Below are 20296 nucleotides of genomic sequence, written 5' to 3' on the forward strand. Positions count from 1 at the left end.
GCTCCGGCTGGGAAGCCCCAACGCTGAAGGAGGGGTTGGCTGTGGGAGGCTGGGTGGCGGCTCCTTTGAACTAGCTGACCTTGGCCGTGCTGGGCCCTCGCCTGCCTCCTCAGATGGGTAATTAATCGCCGGTAATGGGCTGGCTGCAGAGATTTGGGGAAATGAGCCCAGATGAGCAGTGGCTCAGAGCTTCTTAATAGCCATCCCGATGCATTAGGAGCGAGTGCGGTGGACTCCTGCAGTGCACGGGGCCAGGCAGGCTGGGTCCCAAGTGGGCGCGCTTGAAGGAGCGGTTGCCAGGGCCGGGGAGGGCGGCGCGGAGGGAATGGGCCCGCGGTCTCACCGGCTCCTCTCCCTGCCCCGCGTTCCCTCAGAGCCTGGATGGCCAGGCCCATCTCCCGAGCTGGTTTGGCCCAGCCGGCTGAACATCTTTGCTGTCATGTTTTACGGCACTTCCATTTCCAAGGGGAAGATGCATTGCCCCCTTCTCCCTGCAGATAAGGCCACTGCCGCTCTCCGCATTTAATTTACAGCCCCGTCCTCCATAAACCTGTCTGGGGCTGCCTTTAAATTCTCCCTCCCCCTGGCATTGGGCTCTCAGTATTTCCAACCCGTCTTCCGCTTTCCCTCTGGCTCAGTATCTTCCCACTCTTGCTCGGAGCGCCCACGCCCTTGCCCGGGCCCCCAGCGCTGGCGGGAGCCCTCCCCACCCCTGCCCCGTCCCCAGGCTGCCCCAGCGAGCCCTCTGACTCGGACCGTCTGCCCTCTGCCCTCCCCACAGAACCTGGAAAAGCAGATGCGCCAGCTGGCTGTGATCCCGCCCATGCTGTACGACGCTGACCAGCAGCGCATCAAGTTCATCAACATGAATGGGCTCATGGACGACCCCATGAAGGTGTACAAAGACCGCCAGGTCATGAACATGTGGAGTGAGCAGGAGAAGGAGACCTTCCGGGAGAAGTGAGTCCCCTGGTTCCGGGGCACAGGCCACCCTAGCCCTCTCTGCCCTCTTCTGTCCCGGGAAGCCCTTCCTGCTCTGGAGGCCAGAAGTCCAAGGTCAAGGTGTGGGCGGGCTTGGTTCCTTCTGGTGGCTCTGAGGGAGCGTCCGCCCCGCGCCTCTCCCCCAGCCCCTGGGGCCCCCAGCAGCCTTGGCTTGTAGCTGCATCGATCCTTCCCTTCCTCCGTCTTCACGTGGTCTCTTCTGCGTGTCTCTCTGGGGCTTCTTTTTCCATCAAGGCCCGGCCCCAGCCGTACTGGACAGAGGGCCCACCCTACTCCCCTGTGAGCACCTCTTAACTAATCACATCCTCAAAGAGCTCATTTCCAAATAAGGTCGCATTCAAGGTCTGGGTGGACGTGAACTTCGGGGGACACTATTCGACCCAGTACAAAGCGTGAGGGCAGCCTTATGTGAAACGGGGCTGTGTGTAGCGGGAGAACAGGGCCGGGGGATCTCGGAGGCTGGGCCAGAGGGCAGGGACATGTGGCTGGCGGACAGCTCTTGGTTCTCATTTTACTCTGAAAGTGGAAGTTTTTTGAGCACATTGTCCATCCCAAACACTGCAGGTGTGTTTTTGGGTTTCGTGTGTTTGTCCCTCTTATCCCTGGTAACAGCATTGCCGGGCCATCCGCATTGCACAGGCGAGGAAGCAGATGCTCAGAGTTGAAGACACTTAATGAAGGCCACACAGCTTACAGACGTGGAGGCAGGATCCAGACTCCCCCATCGTCAGGGCCAGGGCTCAGCTGCAGGGGAGAGGCTTGTTGGGAAGGGAAATGGAGCCAGGGAGCAGGGGCGTCTGAGAGCAGAGGCAGGAATCGAATGCTAAGACATGAGGCTTGGGGTTTCCGAAAGACCGGAGTGTTTTGGGGAGATGATTGAGGAGCTGTTGGATGGATAAAACCCCATCCCCTCAACCGAACTGAGAAGTTGTATCCCAGGGACCCACGCACATGCCAGGCGCAGGCCCCCGTGAGGGAGGAGGGCTGGGGAAGCTGAGGTGTGAGTGGGGCATCAGTGCTTGGCCAGAAGGATGTGCTGGAAACAGACTCTGCCTGCTTAGCTGCTGGACCTCTGCCTCGGCCTCCGGAGAAGGCCTTGTGGCCCGGGGGACGAGACCCCTATTCTCCAGCAACGTGCTATGGGTTCAGAGTGCCTGATGGGCCTCGGGGATGGGGGTGATTCTGGGTCATGGGCAGCTCTGGCTGACTTTGCTGCACAGACACCAGGATGTGGCCATGCAGGGGGAACAATCCATGAGGACCTGGGCAGGAGAGGGGTGTGTGTGTGTGTGTGTGTGTTTAAGATTTTGTTTATTTACTTGAGAGAGAGAGGTACTGAGAGAGAGCATGAGCAGGGAGAGGGGCAGAGGCAGAGGGAGAAGCAGACTCCCCTCTGAGCGGGGAGCCCACTGTGGGGCCTGATCCCAGGACACCGGGATCGTGACCTGAGCCGAAGGCAGTTGCTGAACCAACTGAGCCACCCAGGCGCCCCAAGAGTTCTGTTTTTACAAAAGCTTTCGAGTGTGGACGTTCGAAGCCATCTGTCGAAGTAGAGGGGTGGTGTGACAAGGCCTGGAGTGCCTGCCGCAGAGTGAGCAGTTTCCGGGAGTAGCACTGTGGGGAGCGGGCCCCAGGGGTGTTGGGGGCTGACTCCTCAGAGACAGGGATCCTGGTTCCTGGCGGGCTCATTTCAGGGTCGCCGCAGTCACAGGTGTGATTGTTCTGCCATGAGTCAAGTCCCGCGTGTAAGCCGGGCTACAGTTTGAGTGAAGGATTGCCGTCACAGATGCTAAGAAGTACTGTCGCATTAGGTATCTGCCTTCCCCCTGGTATGTTTGATATTTTTATTTATTTATGTTTTCTTTAAAAAAAAAAAAAAAAAGGTGTTACTGGCGTGTATTCTGTGTTTCCGCCTTTCTGGAGAGTTTGTGTTTGCTCTTCTCACCTAATGATTTCATTGTTAATTCAAAAGGGTAGGGGTGGGGCAGGCTGGGCTGATGTCTTCTGAGGCTCAGCTTCGTGCCCCGAATCTTTCCAGGAGAGCCTTCCTGGCCAAGACCTCATTTTCCACAGAATTGATGGCACTCGGGCCTCTGGAAATCATGTGCCGGTGGCATAGAGCCCCACCACTCACTGGCTTTGTCACCTCCAGTAGCCACTTCTCCTTTCCGAGACTCAGTTTTTTCATCTGTAAAATGGGTATGGCAACAGTGCCTCCTTTGTTTAGCCGCCGAGAGGTGCCCAGTGGGTAGGAAATTCTCAGTAAGTGTTGGCAGAAGATACAGGACTGGGTTGGAGGGCGGTGGAAGAGGTGAGCTAGAGGGTTTCCAGGTCGGAAACTTGGTCTCCTGGGATCCTACCTCTCCTTGGGGAAACCCCAAGGAAGGGATCTAGAGGGGGAAGGAAATGTCACTCGGGCAGGGAGAGGGAGAGGAAGGGAACTCTGTCTGGAAAAGCAGGGCGTTAGGCTGGCTCCAGCTTTGCAAGCTGCCCGAGGCAGGATCCCAGGCGGGGAACCCTGCCACTCCGAGTCTCAGCTTCCTCCTGGAAGAGAGAAGAGGCCCTTCCGGATTCTCCGGTGTCTGGTTGGGGAGCAGGGGAGGGGCCCATTGGCCTCCTGCCCAGCCATCTGGAGGGCCGGGCGGAGAGCACCGGGCGCTGGCCCAGGCTCCCTCGGGGGACACGGGGCCCCCACCTCACCAGCAGCTCCTGCTCTTCCCGGAGGAGGCTGCGGGGCGGTGGCGCGTCGTGGGGACCGTCAGGCCGAGGCTGGGCCCGGGGCCAAGGACTCCACCCAGCATCCCTGGGGCCTCCGCGGCCGTGACCCACATCTCCGCCCCCACTGCCTGCCTGCTCCCGTGGCCCTGACATTTCAGCCTTGCCGAGCCTTTCCCAGTAATTCTGCCGGCTTCGGAGGAAGCCAGCTCGTGGGGCGCCAGCTCCCCACACCCTCTCCGGCCCAAGTCCTTTCTTGCCGCCTCCTCGCGGGCACTCGGAGCCCGTGCTCCCACCTCTCCCAGGGAGGCCTGCAGCTCGCCGCCCGACCCGTGGCCCGGCTGTGGGGGCCCGCGTGGGCCCGGCGAGGCCCAGCTTCCCAGACCCGGCCGGAGATAGAAACAAAGGCAGATTTTAAAAGGGGGGGAACCCCACCAAAGAGCCGCGTGCAATGTCCTCATTTTTCCTGGAAGCCGCCTCCAGCAGGACAAACAAATATATTTTCAAAGGCGCTAAAACTAGTGACTCACTCCAAGGAACGCCCTCTCTTACCCTCGGCCCGCCCGCCCTTCCCACACCCCCCTGGGCTTAATTGCTCCGAGTGGGGCGGCGCCCGCCTGGCCGGGCCCGCGGAGATGGCAGGCGCCCGGGTGCTCGGTGCCCGCCCAGCTGGGAAGCCCCCCGCGGCCGGGCCTCACGCCCACCCTTCTGCTCCCACAGGTTCATGCAGCACCCCAAGAACTTCGGTCTGATCGCATCATTCCTGGAGAGGAAGGTGAGTCGCTGCCCCCAAGCCGGGCCACCGGCCCAGCCGCCCCCGCCCGCCCTGCGCCTCTCTCCGGGGTCCACTCCAGCGGGGGCCCGCTTGCCCTGGGGCGAAGGACCCTCCCTCCCTGCCCACAGAGCTTGGCCCTTGCTCCGGCTGTCCGCCCTTGCCCCCCTCGGTCGGTCTGTCCTCCTGCTCCTTCCTTTGAGAAGCAGCGGCAGGCCCCGCCTCTGTTGGCCGAGGGGGTGGAGCCCCGGGGCTGGGAAACCCCAGGAGAGCTGTGTGCCCCGGCTTCCCCGGAGCCCACTGCTTGGACGGGACAGCCGTCTGTCACTAGGCCAGGGAGAGGGAGAGCAAGAGAACTCTATCTGGAAAAGCCGGGCGTCAGGCTGGCTTCTGATGCCCCGGATGCCAGCCGGGCTTGTGCTCAGTAAGTCCTCATCCCACTCGGACAAACCTTCCTGTAGAACCGCCACTCGAACCCTACCTTGCCCACAAAGACAGCCCAAGGCAGTGCCCCTTTTCGCACCACCCCCACCTGGCAGGGAGGCACAGAGTGTCCCGAGAGAACAGCAAAGACCTCCTTCGCGCCCTTTGTCGGGCCGAGCTGTGCCTGGAGTCGGGGAAGCCGGGCCGGGTCCGGATGAGACCCTGGGCGCTGGCATTGGCCCCGGGAACCCTGGTGTTGTAGGGCGGAGCAGGAAGGGCTCCAGCAAAGGTCTCCTTCTGGGGCCACTGCCCTGAATTACCACACTCTCTGAATCAGGTTTGTTGTGGGGGGGGGGGGGGCATCCGCCTGCCCAGGCCCAGCTGCTGGAGGCCTCATGCTTCTTAGCTGAGGGAGGGACGTCCGAGGGGAGCCAGGCGGTTATTTTAACGTTGAACAGTTGTCCCTCGAGTCTGCCCTTAATGAGCGGAGAACCACGGAAGGAGGAAGATGGCGCAGCGTGGGGAAACAGATCTCTCTGGGCCTGGAAATCCAGCGTGGGGAAGCTGGCCCGGTGGAGAGCTTTTCCTCTGACTTCGTGATGGCTTTGTGCGGGGGGCGTGGACAGCCCGGGAGGCTCTGGGTCAGGGCTCCCCGGGGATGGAGGCTAGGGGAGCTGCTTGTTGAGCAGCATTGCTTGGGAACCGGGAAACAGAGTCTCTGCCCTCGAGAGTGAACTTTACAGTGTGCTCTGGCTAAGAGGCAGCTCGGGACAGGACGTAAATGGGGCTCCCAGAACGGTCTGAAACCGGGATTGCCAGTGGTGCCCCGTACCTTTGGGGACAGGCGTGTTCTGAGTGAGGCGGGGGGCAGGCTGGGCCTGGTGTGCCGGCTGCCTAGGGTCAGCCCTGCGTCCAGCATGGATGGCGCTCCCCTGAATTGTTCAAGGAGAAGTCGGACACGCACATTGCTCAATTTGCAAATAATGACGTCCGATAAGACCAGGATTTTCTCAACTGCTGTGTGGGCCTCGTGTACGTGGGAAGTGGCCTCTGTTCACATGCATTCTGGAGGTGGCAGAGGCCACGAGGTTCGAGGCCCAGCCGGCCTCTGCACCCAGCAGCCTTGACGGAGCCACCCTCGGAGGCGAGCCGTCACCTGGAGGTGGCCCGTGGCCGCGGGTGGCAGGCACCACCGTGTTGCGTCTGTTTGCTTTGAGGATGGCCTCTTACTGGTCCTGTTCGGGCAAGGAGGAGATGGGGTTCCAGCAGGGCCAGTCGCTAACTCAGCAAGTGGCACCAGGGTTCACACCCAGATGGGTGTGGGAAAGATCAAGGCCGAGAAAATCATCAACATCCCGAGAGATGCAGAGTCGCTTGGGGATGTTACTGTCCGGCTGGGTCACAAAGCTTGGAAGAGGTTACTCGGGGCCCCAGGCATTTGGGAAGAAGGATCTGGGCTGAGAGAAAGAAGACCCAAGATCGGGGCCGACTTTGAGTGTGCCCAGCCAGGAGCTGGAGCACTGGGCGGGGAGGGCAGGGGACCCTCTAGGGTGTCCTGAGTGCTCTGTCTTCATGACTGCTCTGTGAAGTGTGTGCTTCAGCATCCCCATTACCCAGGTGGGAAGGTGTGGTGACTTGGCCAAGGTCATCACACTCTCTGTGGAGGACGCAGGGTTTGAACCCAGATCTCCAGCTCCAGGGCTCCTGCTCTGACCGCCCACACCGGACACGGCGTTCTTCTCTCTCTGGCCTGCAGACTGTGGCCGAGTGTGTCCTCTATTACTACCTGACCAAGAAGAATGAGAACTACAAGAGCCTGGTGAGGAGGAGCTACCGGCGCCGCGGCAAGAGCCAGGTGAGAGATGGGGCAGGGCGGTTGGCTCTCGGGGCCCGTCCCCCGCGTGCCGTGCGGCCCTTTGCAGCTTGGGTGGTGACCATCCATCCGCAAATGTGGTTCCGCGGCAGGCTCCCGTGGTTTGGGCTCCTCAGTGGTGGCTGGGAGACCCTCTCGGGGGGTGATCAGCCTACCTTGGCAGCAGAGGGGAGTACTAGCAGAAAGACCACTTCCATTCTCAGCCTGGAAAGTTCTAGAACTCCAGGCTCAGTGAATCATGATCCCTGTAGTAAAAGGGTCACATCGCCAGTGCAAGGACTGCGTTCTTTGGGTGACTTGGGATGGTTAACAAGTTTAACGTTCAAAAAAATATCTGTAGTCTGTTTGTGTTGTTTTTATGCATATTTGAAAACGAAAAATAGCCAGTGCAGTAGGCTGCAGTCTGTCAGCCATCACTGTTTAGGAGGAAACGGAGGGATGAGAGCTTGGCAAGCTTTGGCTCCTAGGCCAGGTCCGGCCCACCCTTTCTTTTGTGAATAAAGTTTTATTGACACCCAGCCATGTTTATTCATTGTCATATTACTGGAGTAGCTTTTCTGTTAGAGCAGCAGCAGAGTGGGTAGTCAGGACCGAAACTGCAAAGCCTGAGATACGTACTCTCTGGGCTTTTCCAGAAAATGCCCACCTCTGAGTTACAGAAACAAGGAGATGGTTTTAAACGTTGTTAGGCAAATAACGGTAGAGATGCTGGGGTCTGTAGCACACAGGTGAAAGGCGGCTCCTGGGCTGTCGATCAGTGCTGAGGAGACAGAGAGAGGGCATGGATTCACTTCGCTTCCGGGCTGTTGAAAATCGGCTCAGGGCAGGTGCTGGGAGCACGTGACTCCTGGAGGAGGTGGGCTTGCGCTGTCCCAGGAGGGATTTGGGCTGGACGGACAGACGGCTTTGGGGCCTCCCCAGTGGGTGCTGCCTGGAGCTGGCGGAGATGTGTCCTTTCTGGGGCCTTTGGCCTGGGGCACTCAGGGGAAGGGGATGAGGGCCAGGAGTGGTGGGACCTCGGATCAGAGGGTCCTGAGGTTTTCTCCCTGACACTGGCATCTTCCGTTCCCTGGCCTGGCCTGGGCAGGGTCCTGAGGCCTTGTGCTCAGCCATCCCCAGTGGGGTCCTGGTGCCCACTGTGAAACAGTGGCTGTTTACACTTTGCAACAGAGTCCCACAGGTGGGTTCTTAACCCGCATCCTTTTTCTCTTCTTTTGCCTTCTGGGAATTGTGCTTCCCCACTGTGGACCCCCTTTCCCCTTGGCTAAGCCGCATGTAATTAGGGGAGCAAATTTGTTGAGAAGGGAATAAGAAAGCTCTCGCTGCCATCAGGCATAAATGACTGGGACTGAGTGTTAGTTCTCACTGGCTGGGTTGTGGAAGGGTGGCTGTGTCTGGTTTGTGGGGAGGGTTTTCCTTGAGCATTGTGTGGCCATGGTTGACCAGCCCATCTAACAGAGGTGTAAGAGCGAGTCTTACTGGCTTGAAGGTATTTAATCCCAAAGACCTACCTGTGGTGTTTTAGAAATTGAAGTGCGGTCAGGAATTGTCTAGACTGAGTGGCACATACTCAAATTCCAGGTAGGGAGCATAAATACGCCGAGGTATGAGAGACAGTAGGGAGTGGTGGGACTGTGGCATAATTGAGGGGGAGCTCGAGGCCTTTAGGTTTATTTAAAAGCCATTGTTCAAGATCTCTTGAGTACCTACTATGTGCCTGTTCTCCTGCTAGTCGTCTCAGTGTGTGTGTCCTCACTCATCCCCCTCCCTTTGTGGGGTCACTGTGGGTGGGCTTAGGAGGCCCCTCCAGGTGGCTGGGCTGGGGGCTCTGGAGGAGAAAGGTTCTGACTCAGGGAGAGCCATGTTTGCACGGAGGGAGATGAGGGCTTGTGTATGTTGAGGTCATTTAGGGAGGGAGGTATCCCCGGATAAGAACTGGGGGTGGTTGGGGGTGTCAGTGTTCTGCATCTTTGGTCTTGGCTGCCATGCCTTTCATTCTGCGGTGTTAATTCTCTTTATCGGGCACTTGAGTGCTGGGCTCAGGGAGCTCCTTGCCAGTTTTATAGACCAGCATACATAGGTGGTTCCAAGACCACATGCTGGTGGTCTGAGAGTCTCCGTAACATAGGGTCCCTCAAAAATGAGGTTAAGGAGCAGATCCTCGCTGGACAAGAACAGAAGCAAGGGTGTCCCAGACAGAGGGAACAGCAGGTACAAAGACCCTGCAGCATGAGAGAGCACGGCGCCCTCAGTCTTTGGAACAGGGGTCTTAAAAACCTTTCAGCGTCTTAAATGAATGAAGGATTGGAGGAAAACCCCAGGATGCCATTTCTTCTGCTCATGTTTGATGAGTGGCTAGCGGTGTTTCTCTGATTTATGGAAGATAGAAGTCCAAATGTGAGGGTACGTAGTGGCTCACACTTGACCTCAGCTTCCGTGGTGAGGCCTGTAGCCGACTTAGCTCGTGCCCCGGGTCCGCCCCTACTGACACTGGGCCAAGTGGCCTCATCCTGCCGCAGCTGATTTTTGAGGACGAGCTGGAAATCAGGACTTATGCGGAATTGCCCGAGTTTTCAAATTTAGATTACGTGAAAAACGAAAACAAAACACTGATTGTATACGCCAAAGAACTCGGGTTTGCCCCTCCCTTTTTTGTTTAAATTAAGTTTTCAATTATAATGCCCATGTATTTGGGGCGCCTGGGTGGCTCAGTCGTTAAGCGTCTGCCTTCCGCTCAGGTCGTCATCCCCAGAGTCCTGGGATCGAGCCCCACATCAGGTCCGTGCGCAGTGGGGAGTCTGCTTCTCGCTCTCCCTTTGCCCCTGCTTGTGTTCCCTCTCTCGCTGTGTCTCTCTCTGTCAAATAAATAAAATCTTAAAAAAAAATAATGCCAGCCTAGGGAGCACGCTGGTTTCAGGTGTGCGGAACAGTGACTCAGCAGGTCTGTGCGCCGCTCAGGGCTCGCCATGACCAGTGTGCTCAGACTCAGACTTGCTTTCCATCTGCCCTTGGTCCCCAGTGTAAGACCTCAGGATCCGAGAATGGTAAGGCTTCGGTGGTGGAGGTAAAGAAGGGATTGTGTGTGACTTGGGGCAGAGGCCAGACCAGGCAGGGCCGGCGCTGGGGAGCCCTGGGATATCGTCTAGCAGAGGAGAAATGTCTGTTTCCTCTTTTTGTCTGCATTGCCTTGGATTAGCCGTAGAGTCTGCCCTGCTTTTCCCGTGAGGTTGTGCCCTCTGCTCAGGCCTCAGGCTGGGCCTCCCAGGATGGAGAAGGGATGCCTCTGTGTTCTGCGTCTTGCAGAAAGACAGAAGGCCGCATGGCAGGAGGCCCCTGTCTCTTGGGAGCTGGGACACGGCCCAGTGGCCCTCCCCTCCCTCTCATCAGCTGGGGCTGCTGCGGGGGACGGAGATGCACACACGGCCTGGAGGGACTTCCATGCCAGGCAGACCCACCACCCTCACCCCTGCCCACTGGCCTCTTCATAAATATGGAAGAAACGGGTCAACCCTGAGACTCTGGGGCTGTAAGTCCTTTCTCTGCCCTGTGACAGTGAAATACATGTCGGGCGCAGGTCCCTCGGCCTCACTCGTGAATCTGAGATGCAATTACTGGGGGACCCTGAGCGTCCTCAAAACGCCTGGGAGGCCAGCAAGACAGGGGAGCCCTGTCCGAGTTGCCAGGCATTAGCTTTGCTGCGTGATGGGACAGGGATGCTGCTGGCCGTTCGCTCAGGATTTGTGTGAAGGGTGGGGTGCGTTTTCCCTCAAAGCTTTATTGGGGAGGTGTCCTGCCATCATCCCTGCTGTACAGGGGCTGGGAGGTGACAACCTGTTCTTAGTGGCATGCAGGATTCAAGCCTAGCATGGTCTGCTGTTGGGGCGCGGGGGATCCCTGGTGCTCCCATTTGCCACCTTTCGGCCTTGTGGCTTTTGGAAGCTGTCTGTCTTTGACCCTGTGGGCCCTGGGCTCTTCTGTCTGTGTAGGCTGTGCCGCGTCAGGGAGCAGACGGGCCTTGCTGTGGGTGGGACGTGCCCCACTGAGCCCCCATCTGGGTCTCTGTCTCTACTCAATGGGAACCTATTCCTGGCCCCACGTGCGCCGGGCTTCTGCGAGGCCAGCAGCTGGAAAACTCTTTCTGTCTCTTTCAGTTCTCTGCCGCTCTCGGGACCATGAGCGTCTCTGGAGACACAGACGGCTGTCTCCCCGTCTCTGGCTGTCTTGCAGTCTCTCCTAGCTCCCCCAGCCCCATGCATGCCCCCTCCCTCTTCCCGGAGGCCCACGGCCAGGGAGGCTGTAGTGCCCATCTGTGGTTCCTGTGGCTTGGGGCCACACTGTGGCTAAGGATGGCCATGAGGGGCCTCCCAGCTGCTCCCTTGACAGGGAGCAGGGGCCAGCAGGGGCCCCTTGACGGGCCCTCCCCACCAGGTGTCAGAGGCCCAGGATCGTGTGTTCACCTGAGGGCTTTTACAGACTGACTCCTGCACGTCAGGACTAAAGTTCTGGCCTCGGAGCCAGATCAGACCGGGTCTTTCGGGACACGAGAGGGAAGGCCTCAGCTGAGCAAGGCTGTCTTGACACCTCCCAGACTGTGCCGGGAAGATCTGTGAGGGGGTGCCGGGTGCTTCAAGGTGTTGGTGAGGGGGCTCGATGGCCCTTCTCTTGGCTGGGCGGTCCCACCTGCCCCCCTGTAGAAGGCGCCTTTTCTGAGTTGGCCGACTCCTTGCCCAGGCCCGGAGATGGGGGATGGCCCTGATGTTGTCACCCTGATGTCTTCTCCTCAGCCTTCCTGTCTCAGTGGGATCGAAGGGGGTCCGAGGCTCACATCCCCACATCTGGGAAGGAGAGGAACCCATGGTGCTGATGGCTCCCCAGAACGGAGGGGACACCGCCTCCTGCTCCAGACGGGCTGCAGTCCGTGTCCTCAGGCTGTCCCCTGTTGGGGTCCCAGACTGAGTCACGGGCCTGAGACACAGCTGACGTCAGGCTGGGGGCCTCCCACCATCACCGGAGGGCTTGTCAAAAATCAGACTGCCGGGATGCGCCCCTCTGTGGGGCCCGAGAGCCACCAGCAGTACTGGCTGCTGGTCTGGGCCACTCAGAACTTCAGCCTGAGGGATGTTTACTGGGGAGGCCCCCCAGGAAGGGAGGGGGAGGGAGCAGGTTGGCAGACGCGGAAGTCGAGGCTTGGTGCAGGTTCACGGGCCTGCCTAGACCTACCGCGGTTGGGGGTGGCGCGCAGGAGGAAGAGATGACCCTGAAGGGGAGATGAGCTGAAATGGCCCTTCTGAGGTGTCCTGAGGTGGGCAGAGAGGGCCAGGTCTCAGCCCACAGGCTGGGGATGGCCGGGGGCACTTGCGGCCATAGGGGGCAGCAAGCACCTTCTAGAAAGGGCCTGGCCAGTCCCTACGGGGGACACATCCTGTGCATTCTCGCATTTGCTAACTACACGTCCCAATGGTCATGACCTCCTTGAATGCTTAACCACAGCGTGTGAAGCAATACGTCAGTGCGTCTGTTTAGGTGACTCCCTGTCCGGTCACACCCTCATCACGGGCCCTGTACCAACCATTTGTTCCTGGGGTTATGGTCACATTGGAAAGCTTGGCTGGTTACAAAAGTGGAATGTAAGCCTCCTTGATGAAAAGCATCTGCCATTGGGTGTCTCTAGGCTCAGACCCTGAGACCCGCTGTGCTGCCCTGAGGGCAGGGAGACCCGCCCAGCATCTGCGGCGTGGGTGCTCAGCCCTGGCCATCGGGGCACCAGGGTCATCTTGCTGTTTAACAGAGGGTACCATCCACCTCTGGAAACGTCTCCATATTTGGACGGAGGAAGATGTGGGCCAAGCCAGAGACTTCTGGAATGCCAGCCCCTTCCCACCCACCCCTGCTGGACCCTGTGCACCTGAGCTCTGGCAGGTGGGATCCGAGCCCGCAGATCCTGGACCCTGGCCCGGGAGACCCTCCCCTGAGCGGCAGGCGCGCTCGTGGGCTGGGCCCAAGCCCGAGCATCCTCTCCACGAGGTGAATCACCGGCTGAGGTGGGGGACGGTCCAGCGGTTTACAGTTCATGATTCATGGACTGGAGCCCCATTATCCCGGCTAGTTGCAGAACCAGAGTCCAGGAATGCTGTGGTTGCTAGTCGGCCTAACTCTGCCGGCCATCGGGGAGCAGAGTGGGAGGCGGATTTGGGCCAAGCAGCAGGGCCCATCCCTGCTGTGGCTGGGACCAAGGGGCCAGTGCGGCCCTCCAGGCGATGGAGGGGGGTATCCCGCAGAGGGGGTATGTTCCTGGGAGTGAGTGCTCCCCCACCCCGGGGCAGCTGGGCCCCAGCCTACTGGCCTGTCCCTGGGACGTCTGGGGTGGGGGGACCCAACTTCCCCACCTGCCCTCTGGCCTGCATGTCCTTGTGCTCTGTGGCTCTTTGCTGTGGCCCAGTCCGGCTCCCACCGCCGACCAGACGTCCACCTCAGGCTCCTGTGTTTTCTAGGTTGATCTCCTGTCTTGTCCTGTTCCTCCCTCTTCCTATCCGGTCTCCTGACTCTTTCCCCACGTGTGGGGCTCCGTATCGGTTTCCCTCCGTGTCTCCATCCACGCCCTCCCCCTCCCCACGCCCCGCAGCCGCCTTCTCTGCCTCCCCCCCCTCCTCCTCTCCTGTCCCTCTGCGCCTCCTCTCCCTGCTTCTTGCCAAGGGACAGGTGACCTTGTTCCGGTTGCCGAGGCACCACCAGAGGCTCCCGTGCCTGGGGCAGTGCTCATGGGGGGACAGCGTGACCCGGAAGGCTGTGCCGGGGTGGGTTCAGCCCCCCACGGTCCATGCGGGGCGGGCAGCTGCTGTGCAGTCGGTGCTGGGGTCCAGGACTGGGTGGATGAAATTGCTTGAGGGCTCCCCCCGGTGCAGTCTGGCAGGGACGTGGGACAGGCCAGAAACGGCCACACTGACACCGGGTGGGGCTACGTCTCTCCTGGCCCACTGGGTAAGCATGAGTGTGCGTGTCCCGAACGGCTGCCCGGAGCCCAGATGGGCCTCCAGCCTGGGGCTCTGTACGACTTCCCTGGGCGGCCCAGGCCTGTAGGAGGTGGCGTTTCTGCGCTGTTGGGGACAAGCAGGGCCGGGCCAGACTGTCCAGATCTAGCGCTTCAGTGAGCAGATGTCCCTGATTCCTGCCCAGGAGGCGAGAGACTGTGGGAGGCCCCTCCGGGCCTGCGCCCCACCCCCAGACACATTTCAGAGACCACTGTTCTCAGGAGGGTGGGTGGTCTCCTTCCCAGGAGAGGCCATACCCCAGGGAGCGAGCAAGCTGGGCTGCCGTCTTGGGAGAAGACAAACATGGCCTTCTCATGGGCCATGACGTGGGGGCAGGGGAGACCTGGCTCTCTGCCAGCCCTGTCCGAGGCAAACCACATCAAAGGCATAGAAGGACATGGAAAATGTGAGCCCAGCCCAGAAAATGTGAGCATGGAGCATTTGGATCCCGGGGGGTGGGGTGAGAGGTGGGGGGCTGACAGACCCCACATCCGGGCATCTCAAGCTGGGCTGCCAGGAGTCAGGAAATAGTTACCAGAAGAGCAGCATTTGTGTGGGTCTGTGCTACTGTGGGCCACGGCAGGAGGGGTCCCCTTGGGCTTGACCGCTCAAGGAGCATCCCGGTGGGTGGTGGCCGTGTTGGAGACCTTTGTGTCATGATTTCACGTTGATCACCCCCATTCTAGATGATTGCACAGTGAACAAGACAAGTGAGGTCCCGGAGCGGACACGTCCATGTGGGAGGTGGACAGTGCCCAAGTGAGTTAGCATGATTGTTGGAGGTGGTCATGAGGGCTGCAGAGTGTCAGGAGGCAGCTGGTGTGAGGGATGGCAGCTTTTAGGGAGCTGACCTCGAAGGCTCCTATGAGGAGGGGGTCATCTGGGCTCAAACTTGAGTGATAAGAAAGAACCAGCCAGGCAGAGTCAGAGGGAGAATCCCACGGAGCAAGTGCAAAGGCCCTGAGGTAGGAGTAAACATGGCATCTTCCCGGAGGCAGGGGGGAGCAGCCCCAAGGGAAGTGGCTGAAGTGAGCTAGGGCGTGCAGGGACTAGATCACATGGCCTCGTGGTCTGTCAGACCCCTGGTCTTCTTCCCAGGGGCAGGACAGGGTCCGATCGACAATTTAAAACAGAGCTTTGGCTGCCACAACCACATATCTCCCTGCAGGCAGAACAGATGTCATGGGTGTGTGTGTGTGTGTGTGAGAGAGAGAAATGCTACTCGGGTTTTTTTGGCACATCTGTTTGCAGGGGCGTGCTGGGGAGTGTTCAGCACCCAGCCTTGTGGGGGCGAAGCCCCGATTTGTAGCACGTAACAGTTGCTGTGGTATAAATACTCCCATTGCTCCAGATCTAAGCCACCGTCATGACGTCACCGAAGGTGGAACTGGGAGGGGGCGTGCCCTTCGGTGTAGCTGGGAGGGGGCGTGCCCAACGCAGTAGACTTCCTCTGTGCCGATGCCGTTGACGTCAGTAACCTCGAGAGCATAGATAGATAACAGATCTGTGTAGTCTAATAATTGGGAAATGCTGCATTTTGAGTACTTCTTTTTTTTTTTTTTTTTTAAAGATTTTATTTATTTATTCGACAGAGAGAGATCACAAGTAGGCAGAGAGGCAGACAGAGAGAGAGGATGGGAAGCAGGCTCTCTGCAGAGCAGAGAGCCCAACGTGGGGCTCGATCCCAGGACCCTGAGATCACGACCTGAGCCGAAGGCAGAGGCTTTAACCCACTGAGCCACCCAGGCGCCCGCATTTTGAGTACTTCTTACCCTTGTTTTTATCCCAAGTTCTTTAACTGTAAAGTTACGTAGTTTAGGTTTTGTTTTTTGTTTTTAATTAACATTTAATTTATTATTTGTTTCAGGGATACAGGACTATGAGTAGTTCAGTTTTTGATAACGGCTGTGTTTAACAGCTTAACTACAAAATCCTTGAAAGCTGAGGTCTGCTCTTGCGAGTGGATCCGAGCCGGCTCCTCCACACCTCTGTCTGGACTCGGGGGGCGTCCGCTGTCTGTGTTTCCCCAGGAGGGACAGATGGGCTGGAGGAGGCGCATAGGGCACCAAGGGTCAGGTGCAGGCCGCCAGCCAGGACCAGAAGACACTGTTGTGTCTTGCCTCTGACCCCTGACCAGACCCTAGTTCTCCCACCTGCCTCGGGCTCCTGGGCCCCGTTGTCCCCACCGCCGAGAGACGGCAGGTGTCGGTCGTGAGGACAGAGCCCCTCTTGGGGTTTGCTCCCTGGGGGGTACATTGTACTCAGTGACGGGTGAGTGAGTGGCTGAGATGGCGATGTCGTGGGTGCTGCGGGCTGCGAGGAAGCTCTCATGGCACGTTTCTGAGGACCTGTCATCGGAGGGTTAAATCCCGTCAGCTCTCACTCTTTCCTTCGGGATCAACAGCCACGCCTTCCCGCCTTCCCGGATCGGCTGCCGCGTTGCCCTTCAACAAGGGGCAGAAGACGTCATCCCCTGTCCCAACCCCCCAGCTACTGACGGGAGCCTTTGGTGGCTGTCCACTGGCACCAGGACACCCCTGTGTGTCAGAGCGTGAGGCTTACAGATGGCCAGGCTCTGCAGCCATGTCCAGTATGTCACGCGGTAGGGACAGTGCTCGTGTTCATGTCGCTGTGCCTTTGCCTGGGCAGGTCCCCTCCCTGTAGTGTCCCCTCTCATCCTTGTCAACCGAAAGCCTTTGGGGACTCTGCTCAGAGGCCTCCTTTCCCGTCCCCGTGGGTCAGGCAGAGCTGCCACCACATCTGTCGTGTGCCCTGCCTTTCAAGGTGTCCCCAGCACGAGCCTCCTTCTGCCCTGGCGGAGTTCCTTGTCTCTGTCATTTGGGGAAGGTTGGGGATCGCATTTTTGGTGGCGTAGTGTCCGCCTTGTGGGAACGTGCAGGTGGTGGCACAGTTGGGCTTGAACGGGGGAGCCCATGACCCCACAGCCCGGGGTCGCAGGCACAACACCTGCCCATAGGATCTTGCTGGGAAATGCTGTGCAGTCTGGGGCCAGCCCCTCGGCGTCTCCGTGTCCCTGTGTCGTGTGCTGTGGAGCAGAGGTCGTCCCAGGGCTGCCGGGAAGATTCGGTTAACTCACAGGTAGAATGAAGAGAAGCCTTCGTCTGGATTTGTTGTTTTTATTCGTGCGGTTTTCCGTGCAGCCCTGATCTGGGGCTCAGCACAGCGCAGGCTCTGTGGTCTCCTGCCTGTCCTGCACTCAGCTCCGGAAGCAGGGGTCCCTCGGGGATCGGAACTGATGGCTCTGGCTGACCATGGATCTGGTCAGGTTTTCCGCAAAGCCGTGCTGTGGTTTGGGAGGGACCTTCCCAACCGAGTCCTGGGCATGAAGCCCATCGTGAGTCGGAAACGTGTCTGGAAAGCAGAGGTAGACCCCGCACTGCGAGCTCCAGAGTGCTTCGAGAGGGAGCTTGGCCTCCGGATCTCCCCACCTCCCTAGGTCCACGGGTGTCACCCTGCTGCCAGCGGCAAGGGTCCTGGGTGTGTTTTGGGGAACAAGGATCCCTGACAGCCTCGCCCCTCAGTGTGGTCCAGGAACTAGCAGCATCAGCGCCCCCAGGAAGCTGCCTAGAAATGCAGTGGCTCAGGGCCACTTCAGACACTCGGAGTCTGCACTTCCCCACTGTCCTCGGCTGATTCGTGCACGGTCTAGACGGAGCAGCACTGGTCTGGGGCACAGGTGGCATGTGATGGCTCCTCGGGTCAAATCTGGCCCACTGACTATTTGTAAATAAAGTTTTATTGGTACAGAGCCATGCCTATTTGTTTACATTTTGGTTGCTTTCAGGTTACAAACGGAGGTGCGTTGAGCAGTTGTGCCAGAAACCAGGGGACCTGTGGCCGCACAGAATTAACCGTGTGGCTCTTACAGGAAAAGCTGGCTGGCTCCTTGTCTACGGCACTAGATCTCAAGCCTGGTCGGCCATCGGAGTAACCTGGGGATTCGTGATTGGTGTGGCCGCGGCCCGGGCTCCCCAGGTGTCCTGTGCGTGCGGTCATCAGGCCGTGGGAAGCTTGGCTCTGGTTTCCCCATGAAAGGGGGCTAGTGCAGCTCCACGGCCGTGGATGGCCTGAGGTCCGGGGCTGGGGCCGCAGTGGCCGTTCCTCCTCGCTGATGTAGCCGTCCTCCTGTGTGCTGCCCTAGACCATCGAAGGCTTCTGGAGACGGACTTGGCTTGGGGTGTGGGGGTTGCTATGAGTGGGGCCCCCATCTCGCCCCATAAACCTGGAGTGAATGGAGCACTTCTGAGTCATCCCGTCGACTCCTGCTTGCAGCAGGGGGCCAGGCAGAGGGTCCTTACTGTGCCTGACCAGTCTGTCCCACTGTAAAATGTGTTTGAGGCCTGGGGCTCCTCCCTTTCGTCCCCTGTGACGGTGCCACTCAGCTGGGGGGGCTGGGACACCTCTCCCAAGGGAGACGGCAGCCAGGTTGCAGGAAACCCTGAGCCTGTCCGGGGCCCTGTGCCGTGGCTCCACGGCAGTGTTGCTGCACTCCCCGCTCCTCCGCACCCCTGCACTTCTTAGGGCTTGGGAAAGTGTCTGGGCAGGGGCACCGGTGTCCAGCACTGGGCTTGCACACCTGGTGGGAAGGGGTGGGAATCGTGAGCAGGCTGTGGTGCCCCACCTCCGCATGAGGTGGGCACAGGTCGGGAGACTCTGGCTCCGAGCACCGCTGAGGGGGGAGGGGCCCGCCGAGTAGGTGGAGTGGTGGGAGTGTGGGCTCGGCATGGCCGGGGTTAACTTGGGCGTAGGCTGGAATCCTGGCCCTGCTGTGTCCCTGGTTTGTCCCTTGATCTGTGCCTCCGTTTATTCTTCTGTAAAATGGGAGAATGAAGGGGCTGGTAAAGGAGATGATTGCAGTTCATAGAGCAGTGCCCGGGGCAGGGCACTGAGACTGGTGTTTGTTATTCGTGCTGTGACCTGGGTGATGATTCGGGGGTGGGGATGGTTACGGGCTGGCCCAGGCTCGGGGAGGTGGGGGTTCGAGGAATCTTGAGTGGGGGACAGGGTGGGCTAGATGGGAAGGTACAGGAACACCCAAAGACACCTGTGCCTCTGACCCGAGCCCCCAGACTATGGTCAGAGGCTAGGTGTAGGACTTTAGAAACCGTGGGACCCGGCCGTTGGCTCTCCTCCGAGACTGTGAAGCGTTGCTTCCCTGTAGGTTGGGAACACGGGTCACTGCCCTTTCTGTCTGAGGTTGGCTAAGGGCACGAAGTGGGGTTTCGCGTGGTGCCAAGGACAGGCCACCTCCGTGGATGGAGCCCCGGCTCACCACTCCTCTCGGTTTTTCATCTTCATTCCTGTCCTCGGGACCTCAGAGGGCCGGGAGCTCATCAACAGAACGTGCCGGGCGTGCGTGGAGGCACGGGTCAGCAGGCATGGGTGCGGGGCTGGGCCCCGTGGGTGGGAGCTGCACTCCCTGGCTGTGCTGGCAGGGGTGGTGGCTGCTTGGTGGAGGATAAGGTCCCAGGAGCCTTCGAGGGCCCCCAGGCTAGATCCAAGGGATGATGACAGGTGCCTCCCGCAGGTTGGCTTAGAATTGGGCCCCTGTGGCCATTGGGAGGGACAGCAAGGAGGGATTTGGGGTGAGGCTGCCGCCCAGGCGGGGTCTGGGTGCAGGTGCGGCCGAAGGCGTGTCGGGTGGTGCCGAGCTCCCTGTGGCCGGAGAGCCCCTGCCGTGCCCAGCGCCTGGCGTCAGGCTCCCGGGTGTCGTAGAAGTCCGCAAATCTGACAGGCGGAGATGGGAGCCAGGCTGGGTGGCCTGTGGGGCAGGGGTCAGTCCCCTTCCCCAGCCAGCCACGCACTCTCCCCTGCCCTGGAGCCAGGTCTCTGACCCCTGCTCATCATCCCCACCGCCCTCATCAGGCGAGGGTGCAGAGGGCACGCTGTGTTGAAACAAAGGGGGAAACCTCTCTGTCCCACTTCCACCTGCTGGGATGGAAAGCTCCAAAAGCGACTTTGCCTTTTGGGTGTGAGAGGGGCCCACAGCTCCTAGGCAATGGGAAGTCTATGCTTTAGTTCAAGTTGAGGGCTTCGGGGGGAGAGGGACAGGCTAGTTAAGGGCCAGCCACCGGGGATCGGCAGCAACGTGGTGGGGGTGGAGAGGCTGTTCCAAGTCCAGCCGTCATGCCCTTGCCTCCTCCAACAGAATAGAGGGGGTTCTTGGAGAGAGGGAGGCAGAGTCGAGCCAGGAGGTCCTGGGGCGACCTCTGCCACAGCTTCAGAGAGCGCGGGTTCCCCCACCCCCCCCAGGATCCACAGAATGGCCCCGGCTGGCCTGCGCTCCCGCTTCCTAAGTTCTAGCTGCACGAGAGGGTCCAGGGAGGTGTCGCAGGCCGAGGCGGCCTTGGCAGGACGGGCATGTGTTCCTGAGGCACAGGAAAGTTGCAGGGAGAGAGCGAGACCCTGCCGGCCGGCACCTTCTCCCTCAGCTTCGTTTCTTTCTCCTTGTCGGGTCATCCG

The 20296-nt window shown here is 59.6% G+C and overlaps 1 protein-coding gene across 21 annotated transcripts in view; it reads left to right on the forward strand.

Annotated features, from left to right (window-relative positions):
- Positions 1-20296, forward strand: part of NCOR2 (nuclear receptor corepressor 2) — a 177496-nt gene that overhangs the window by 88816 nt on the left and 68384 nt on the right. For 19 of the 21 annotated variants that reach the window (XM_059408204.1, XM_059408218.1, XM_059408222.1 and 16 more), the window contains 3 exons: positions 782-960; positions 4438-4492; positions 6669-6766. In XM_059408204.1, the coding sequence (XP_059264187.1) occupies positions 782-960; positions 4438-4492; positions 6669-6766 (332 nt within the window). Of the gene's footprint in view, positions 1-781; positions 961-4437; positions 4493-6668; positions 6768-20296 lie in introns of all 21 variants that reach the window. The other 2 variants (XM_059408208.1, XM_059408212.1) reach the window with 1 other exon arrangement.

This window comes from Mustela nigripes, chromosome 8, assembly GCF_022355385.1.
Source record: "Mustela nigripes isolate SB6536 chromosome 8, MUSNIG.SB6536, whole genome shotgun sequence".
NCBI lineage: Eukaryota > Metazoa > Chordata > Mammalia > Carnivora > Mustelidae > Mustela > Mustela nigripes.